This window comes from Branchiostoma floridae, chromosome 4 (genome assembly GCF_000003815.2).
Source record: "Branchiostoma floridae strain S238N-H82 chromosome 4, Bfl_VNyyK, whole genome shotgun sequence".
Taxonomy (NCBI): Eukaryota; Metazoa; Chordata; class Leptocardii; order Amphioxiformes; family Branchiostomatidae; genus Branchiostoma; species Branchiostoma floridae.
In genome coordinates this window covers 11,117,480-11,125,610 of record NC_049982.1, presented here as the reverse complement: position 1 = coordinate 11,125,610, position 8,131 = coordinate 11,117,480, and the positions used below count along the sequence as shown (strand labels likewise).

The window sequence follows — 8,131 nt, the reverse complement described above, 5'->3', positions numbered from 1 at the left end:
AAGGTAAGATTGTTTTAACAAAGCTGATGGGGACTAAGTCATGATAATTGTACGCTAAGCTTATAAAAGGAGCTTCCAAAATCATACCCAGTTGCTTGAGTAATTGCTATCTGACGTATCTTATTACCTTGATATCTAACCTTCATTGACATATAAAAGGAGATTGAAAAAAACTCACAAATCGCTATATATGGAAAGCCATGAAAACAGATAAAAAGATAAACTACATCTAAACATTCTTACATGTGTGACTTGACTTGATGTCTTGATGCATGTATAACTCTCACATCTTACAGGGTGAGAGCCAAGTTGCTGGATATCTGAATGGATGTACAAGAGACCAGATAGAAAGTATGGTGCTGGCACTACAGGACCACACTGATGACACGCTGGTAGGGTCTTCATCTGAATCAACTTTTTGTGGTGCACTTTTCTAATTATTAAATTTGCTATACAATGAACACCATAAAATGCATCCAACAATTACAATTAATGTTGAGAGAAATTATATTAGTTTTTTTTTTATTTGAAGTGTTTCTGGGAGTATTGAGTTTGTCTTTGAACCCAAGAAAAGATATTTTATGATGCATGATCTGTACTTGATGATACATAATATAATATGAGACTAACATATACGGTATGCCTGTACAATGTATACTGTTTGTTTCCCACTTAATGCAGATTCCTCACCTAGAAGAAGTTTTGTCTGGCTCGGAGGACAAGTATCCACGTTTGGCAGCTGCAATAGGCATGGATGCAAGTTAGACCACATCTCTACTTTAGAAACTGTCTTCATGATTCTGTTTCTCTAAGTTTGTAACTTTGTTCCATCAGTTTGACACATGTCATTCTAATCTTAGTTTCAATGAATGTAGTGGATATCCATAGTATTTTTCTTTTGATGTTTGAACATTTTTGTATTAGCAGTAGTTAGCTTTATACTTCCCTTTAGTTTTTGTACCAACAGAAGATTAAACCTCAACATTGCTTCACATTGCTTCTCATTCAGACAAGTGATAGTTTAATTAAGAACTTGAATGACACTGCAAGACTTTTACTCAGACATTCCAGCTGTGAATTGAAGAAGCATGTAAAATATTGTACTTTTCTTTCCCTTTGATAGCTTGAATGTCATGTTCAAGAACTGTTGGATTCAGACTACATGGAATTTTTTTTACAAAGTTTAATGAAATGAAATAGCAGACGTATCCACATACTGAAATGCTAGTTTATGTCTTGAAAGAATGACGCCTTCAGGTTTATATGTTTTGTCAGCTTTTTAAGTTACAGGCACTGTTTATGTTAAGTTTTTGGTCACATGTACTGGCAGCTCTGTTATTGGGTTATTTGTCTCATACTAGTATATATATGTCAGAGTATGGCAAAATGATACAGGCTACATTTTTTTCCTTCAACTTGCAGCTATATATGGTGTACTCATTTCTCCAGCTAAATTTCCAAAACCAGTCATAAAGTTGACAATGATCAATGAGAAATGTGCATATGAAGTTACAGTTATTATATACAAGAAATATGCAATGTGGATTGTTATAAAATGCCAAATGTTTATTTGTGCAAGATACTTTTGTAAAATACATTTACTTCAAGACATTAGCATAATTGATGCAAAGTGATATTTGTTGATAAATCATAGCAGCATTTGTGCTTCAGCAAAACAATCTCAATGTGAAAAATCTCAAGCATTTTCATTAATAATTTTTATGATCAACAACTACTACATATATTTCAGAAGATAATGATGCAAATGCACAGTAAAAATGTGTGTCACCCTTGTAATTACCTGCATGACATCTTTCATGTGCATATCCATGTCTGAAGACCTTATGATACATATTACATCTCTGTGTAATACTATGTAACTGAAATATACAACAAACTATATGTGTTTTAAGCAATATAGGGTAGCATAAAGATTGACCCTTCATAAGATATCGTAATACAATAATTTGTTTTAAACATCTTCTCTTTGAAGACTTGGAAGTGACAAGCTTTTATCTTTAAAATCCCTTTACATACAGCTAACTTTTCCACTTTACAAAGAGTCTTGAGCATTTTTTGGTAGCAGGTCTTTCTTCAACATGCACGTACAATGCATGTTCCAGTAAGTTCAGTTTTGTCCCCATGTCCCCTATGCGGTAATTCTAGGAGCTGATACTTTAGGATGTGAGTACCCCTCCTTAGTGGTCTGGTACAGCACCGTCTCCGCCTTCCACGGGAACCTGTTGATGAGGTGGGAGCTCATCTGATGTCGGCCCAGCACGGCGAAGTAGTCCTCGGGCACGTCGGAGCGCAGCTTGGCGCGGCTCTTGTGCTCGGGGCGTCCCGTGAACCACGGGTAGGGGATCCTAGGCCAGCCGGACTGAGGTTGGAGGGACCACCAGAGTTTGTCACCCTCGGGGTCGTGTACCTTGGTCCCGCCGAAGTAGGGCCCCGGGCCGGTGGTGACGGCGTTCCACGACACGCCAGACCTTGGCCAGGGCAGGTTCTTCTCGCCGATCTTGGGGACGGGATCGCGGGCCGTGTGAGGCGTCGGGGCCGGGTGTCGCTGGTACGCAGGCCACTGCTCCTCCGGAGGCCACTGCGGCCCTCGGGGATTGCCGTGCTCGGGTCGGAGCCTCGGGTTGGGAGCCTCGGTGGGCCAGGAGTAGCTCGCTCCCGGTCTGGGTGGTGCGAAGTTGGACCAGGGTCGTGTCTGGTTCCGCCAGGACCAGTCCAGCTCGATGGGCCTGGGAGGGTCGATGAAGGGGAAGTTTAAGAGACGTTGTCCTGCCTTGATGGGGTCCAACTTGGGTCGGCCGAACATGGGCACAGGAACGCCCTCACTGTCCACCGGGTTTAGTTTGTTTGGCATCCTGGTCTCGGCTGGAAGGGAGAGGGAAATAGTAAATCCTTCAACCCACTAGATACAGATACAATCAACATACGGACATATTATGTATTACATACATACATGTTGTATCATAGTGTTTGGTATTATTGACTTCTTACAAAGACGTCAGGAAGGCCTGTGAAAGGAGGTATGGCAACTGCGGTATGTAGAATCAAGTAAACTTACAAAGAATGTGTTGTTAGCAGTCGAAATGACATTGAAAGTCCGTTGCCTCGTTACCACGTCTTGTTCACAACATGACAATCTAATTGGACCACATGATGAAAAAGGGACACAGCATGATCAAAGCTGTCCTAGATTTCAGTTCTAAATAATTTATGCCTTCGAACCCGCGATACAACTGGGAGGTTTTGTACATGTACATAACAAATGCGTGCCCTTATGTCGGATGCCCTGTCGGTCTTTTTAGAAAATCCATCAAAGCTAGATAAATTTATTTGCCACACAACTTAAGGTATTCTGACCAAGTGTGACCGCAGTATGTACGGGTTACAGGTTTATCTTGTCTATAGGTAAATGATCGTCGGAAGCCTGTCTTTGTCTAGAATTAATAGTTGTCTTCTTATCGACCCAATTAACGTAATGACAGCTAATTTTACTAAGTGTTAAATGACATGCCTCACAACAGTTGATCATAATATTGAAGTAACAACAAAAACAAACAAATACTTGGTAACGTATAAAAGATTAGTCAATGAGACAAACGCCGTTCTATCATGTTTTTTTATTGTTTACGAATTCACATTTGTCTTTTGCGAAATTTTACTCCCTGTCCCCCACTTATAAGCTTGTGAAGAAACCCATTGTTAATGTGCAGGGAGCGGTATTAGATTTTCCACATATTGTAGGAAAGACAAGATCCCACGCTATGGCTGAGTGTATCGCACGGTAACTGTATCTTCGTTCGCTACGGTCCACAGAAATACTAAAGAAACGTTTTGCCAAAGTGCCGAAGAGGAACGAAAATTCTAACTTTAACCCACCTTCGGAATTCGGAGAGAGATTGACGGGAAAACACTTGTCAGTTCGTGCTTCCGGATTTAGACGTCTAGACCAGTGTGTTATCGGAACATGTAAAACTAGGATCTACATAATGCCTTTGTTTACGGTAACCAAGGACGCTTGTAAGACTTTTGGGAAGTCGTGAGAATGAGATTTAAACCCATGTCGACGGCTTTATGCCTTTCTATTTCGCTGTTACCGTAACTCATACACACAGAGCGCTATCATGTAAGGCTTTTACGCTACTTTGGCTTCAAACTTCGTATACTAAAAGTGCCCGATATCCCAAACCAAACGCACAGGAATGTTTGCAGAAGAAAAATATCGACGACGTTCTCGCCGTAACTATGGGCGTCTGTCCGCAAACTATTCAACAAAACATACACCCAACACTCACCTTACGGTCTCCACCAGTTGAATATTCTACAACGATCCCTGCACTCTTCGTCAGACTGTGCAGCGAGAGTTTTCCCGCGAACCCAGGAAAAACTGGTCGTACCGCTATGTTAAAACATTCCACAAGACCCCTCTCTCGCGACAGGTGTAATAAATACGTCACACAATAGGGTAAAAGGTCAAATGTTGCCACCCCGCCATTTGTGAGGCCTTTGTACACACCTGTTATAGGATCCGGTGTTTGCCATGGCGGGCTATTCGAGATAAAGGGGCCACGCAACGCTCATTTACTTTGAATGGAGACGGGAAAAGAAAACATCCAGTGGGAGCTACGAGAGAATTAAAGAAAACAGCTTGGATGAAGTTGACACAGTGTTATATCAAGTTGTTGTTTGCAACTTGAGTATAGGGACCTTTGGAGTATCAATTCAGTTGATATTTTGTGAGCCACGTTGCTATGCTTATTTTGTTGACGTATTACGTTCTTTGTAAGCAGGGCGCCATAAAAAAATGAAAAATTAAAGGAAGTACTTATATCATTAACGTTTTCGACCCTTAAATAATAAAGTTATGTTATGCAAGTCTTTACCTCTATTTGTTTACTCTTAGAATATACACTTTTACATACTCAATTTCTTATTGGGACGTGCCATAAGCGAACGATTCAGTATACACAACTACTTCAGCCAAATCATTTATTCAAAAGAAAGTATGTACATTTGCATAATTTATACAGTTGTTAAGTGTTGTTTGTCAACGATTAGTGCTATTGACCTCATTTGGAAAATGTTAGATTTTTTTAAAACAAGATCATTTCTTGTTTTAAAGTCGTCGACATAAGGCATATGTTTCCTGAACGAAAGCTAAGTAAATGTACTAGTAACTATAATGTTCTGAATTACTAGTATACATTTTAAAATAATGGACAGAGCTACCTTTTACACAATTTGTTAAAAAGTGATTTCTACACTATATTATACATTTAATGATCGAGAAGTACTACCAAGGTTGACCAACACTAGTATATCTAATTAACTCTGAGTAAAAGTTATTTGTTCTTAAAACATTTCTTCTATGTCAACGTGATTGCATAGCTAGTCGGGTTACTCTGAGATATTGTTTGTTGGTGACATTATCGATATCCTTGTTGTTCACATTTATGCCGGGATGAGAATAGGTTCTTCCTTCTGTGGTTTGTCGAGGTCCCTCTCCGGTGGATAGGGCAGGTTCAGGGGCTCGTTTGGTCTTGCTGTGTCCAGGATCATCTGAATAGACAAGTGAATAGACACCGTGCTTTAATGACTAAAAATTTAAAAAAAAAGTGCAGAGAAAAGTACTAAACGAAACATGTTGTAGGTCAATAATATCTACTACTTTACAAATTGATATAACACAATGGCGGGCGGTCCAATAAAAACACAAGAAAGTGGTGTGGCATAGAGGCAAGTACATGCATTTGTGATTTGGCCGGAGCAAGGAACTTACAGCGAATGTAGGAAATATAAATAGATAGGCAGCGAATTCGTTCCACATGGAGCAAATGAAAGCGAGAAACATCAATAAAAATTGTGCAAGAAGAAATAGAATGTTAGCGAGGGCGTGGTTTATTAACCTCGTGGAAAGCCTCTTTCCGTTCCGTTCTCGGCTGAGCTAGCGGTGGTTCCGGATTCCGGTACTGCCATGGCCGGTTGTTACACTCGGGAAAGGGCGGGTAGGGCTCCCGGGGCTCGATCCATGCCGGCCAGTCGGGCTTCGGGTCGAAGACGGGCCCTCGCGGGTCGGGGTAGACTCCCTGCGGCCAGCGGGTGTAGTAGGGGTTAGGCGGCAGCATCATGGCACCGTACGGGGACTGGACGCTGCAGTCGTCGGCCCCGGCGAAGGAGCGGAGGCTGTTGGCGTGCGGCAGCTCGGTGATGTCGCCCCGGCTGACGTCCGGGTTGACGAGCGGCCGGTGCCGGTGGGAGATGTAGTCGGGGTCGACCTTGACGTACCGCGCCCCCGGCTCGGGACCCAGGCCCTTCCACGGCTGGGGACGGGTGGCCGTCGGCTCGTAACGGTCGTAGATACGGGAACCTTTATATACACCTTCCTTCACGGTGGGGCGATCTCGCCGTACCTGTAGATATAATATAACATCAGTAATGAAACTAGAGTTTGGCGACTTCATACCACCATGAAATATTTAGAGCTTTTGTAAATTTTATGCAAATGACTTGCACATTTACATGAATTAAGGAAGGTGATGTTCATCATTGAGGTAATAAACCTCTAGTTACATCTACAATTATATAACTACGTACACTTAATAGCGAGTCATTGCTTCGCACAGTGCACGAAAGTGGAAATTCAAGTTGTGTTTTAAAAGTCTGAACAGTACTATTTCACATGATAATTATAAAAGGCATTGTAATGGTGCTTCCCTGCAAATATCTACTTTCTGCGACACGGTATCGAAACAAATTTCAATTGTTTCTCTATCATCCGGATCCTGCAGTTGATATTCGGAATGCCCCCCCCCCCCCCTCCCTCAGGTTATAAAGAGATCATGATCATATCCTTCCTTATTCTCACCTGAGGATCTGGGACGACCTTTTGAATGTTGCCGGCGCCCCCTAGCGAACCTATCTTGATCCATTCCTTGTAGATGGGCGTTCTGTGGTTTTCAAGCGATCTCAGCTCTTCTTGTCTGTAACTTGTACCTGTAGTGACGAATCAAGTTGTGACACTGGTAAGTGCTACTAGTATATGGGGAACATTTTTCCTTGATCTCTCAGATCGTAAGATTTTCAACGCCGTATTCGCGTTGTAAATCTGAAATGAGTATTAAAAAGTAAACATACATCGCCTGTAGATTAGGATTCCACAGTGGGGTATGTAGCTGTACTGTTGGAGCTACCTCTATTCCAATATGTTGACAGTAAACATATAGCAAAACACGTGGGGAGGGGAGGGGCGAATGAAGTACGGAAATATTTGCTGGCTGATCCGTATCATAATCATGTCGTAACATTCTTACGTTGAACGCCAATGGACAAAAAAAGAAAGACATTGCCATTGGGCAGATGCATGTTATGGCATTACTTGTCTTGTCAGAGAGCTTATATTGCATTTGCTAACCACACCGGACATGTAGTGATTGAGAAGACGTAGCCCAAGTGTAAATATTAAATATACAGAGTGTATAGGACAGACTTAGTCTCATTTTCCCATTCGTTCTATTCAGGCTAGATTACGTATACGCCATTGGTGACTGCATGTTGACCTTCGCGTTGCTAACATACTTTCTGTACAGTCCAGCACACAGCACCCCACCACGTACCTGTTTCTGGGTAGCGTCTTGCACTGGTGGATATATCCATGGTTTGGTCGCCTTTCCCAACTCCTAACTAAAATCCTCCCCAAAGACGGATCCTTCGTCAAATATTGAGCAGTCTGTCGGCTTCTGGAGTATTAAATCCCGTGAGCTTGTGGCGGATAGTGCTCTCTCGCGCAATCAATGAAATCTGTTTACCGCCGCAAACAAAGCGTCACCTGGTGCCGGGGCAACGACCCGGAAGTAGTTACCTGAGCCTCGCGTGCTGTGTCAGGGGTCACTTGAGTTGACACAACAAAGGATGCCGTTGTTACTCTCCAAGCAGAGGTTCAGCTCCGGCTGTTTTATGACGTGCTTTAACCTTTAGGCGTTTTTATCGGGCTTTCTATTTTGTACCGTTTTCTTTATATCTCGCGGCCAACGAGACTTGAATGGTAGCGAGACATAAAGAAAATGGCACAAAATAGAAAGTCCGATAAAAAAGCACGTTAAAAACAGCCGGAGCCGAA

General features: G+C 42.2%; 2 protein-coding genes and 1 long non-coding RNA gene across 4 annotated transcripts; 1 reads left to right on the top strand and 2 right to left on the bottom strand.

The window, feature by feature from the left end:
* The first annotated feature begins 235 nt into the window (after positions 1-235).
* Positions 236-1,879, top strand: LOC118413984. The gene is made up of 2 exons (XR_004830897.1): positions 236-392; positions 682-1,879. It is a non-coding gene; the product is annotated as an uncharacterized LOC118413984 (long non-coding RNA).
* Positions 1,546-4,521, bottom strand: LOC118413965. 2 transcript variants are annotated; one of them, XM_035817647.1, is made up of 2 exons: positions 4,311-4,521; positions 1,546-2,883 (listed from the first exon to the last, which is right to left on the bottom strand). In XM_035817647.1, the coding sequence occupies exon 2, from the start codon at positions 2,870-2,872 to the stop codon at positions 2,150-2,152; it is 723 nt and encodes a 240-aa protein (XP_035673540.1). In that variant the 5' UTR covers positions 2,873-2,883; positions 4,311-4,521; the 3' UTR covers positions 1,546-2,149. The 2 variants fall into 2 exon arrangements, with proteins under 2 accessions (XP_035673540.1, XP_035673541.1); XM_035817648.1 differs by lacking the exon at positions 4,311-4,521 and adding an exon at positions 3,895-4,271.
* Positions 4,522-4,987: 466 nt separating this feature from the next.
* LOC118413963 lies at positions 4,988-7,895 on the bottom strand. Its single transcript, XM_035817645.1, has 4 exons — positions 7,629-7,895; positions 6,881-7,008; positions 5,922-6,425; positions 4,988-5,574 (listed from the first exon to the last, which is right to left on the bottom strand). Exons 1-4 carry the CDS (start codon positions 7,666-7,668, stop codon positions 5,467-5,469), a joined length of 780 nt encoding a protein of 259 aa, XP_035673538.1. The 5' UTR covers positions 7,669-7,895; the 3' UTR covers positions 4,988-5,466.
* Between the last annotated feature and the right edge of the window lie 236 nt (positions 7,896-8,131).

What these genes read in the sequence shown, in the direction of transcription:
- LOC118413963 (XM_035817645.1), bottom strand. Translation starts at nt 7,668, where the DNA reads ATGGATATATCCACCAGTGCAAGACGCTACCCAGAAACAG. An exon ending in AGGTCGTCCCAGATCCTCAG is followed by an intron (nt 6,426 to 6,880) that starts GTGAGAATAAGG and finishes TTATATCTACAG; the next exon opens with GTACGGCGAGATCGCCCCAC. An exon ending in GGAAAGAGGCTTTCCACGAG is followed by an intron (nt 5,575 to 5,921) that starts GTTAATAAACCA and finishes TTGTCTATTCAG; the next exon opens with ATGATCCTGGACACAGCAAG.
- LOC118413965 (XM_035817647.1), bottom strand. Translation starts at nt 2,872, where the DNA reads ATGCCAAACAAACTAAACCCGGTGGACAGTGAGGGCGTTCCTGTGCCC.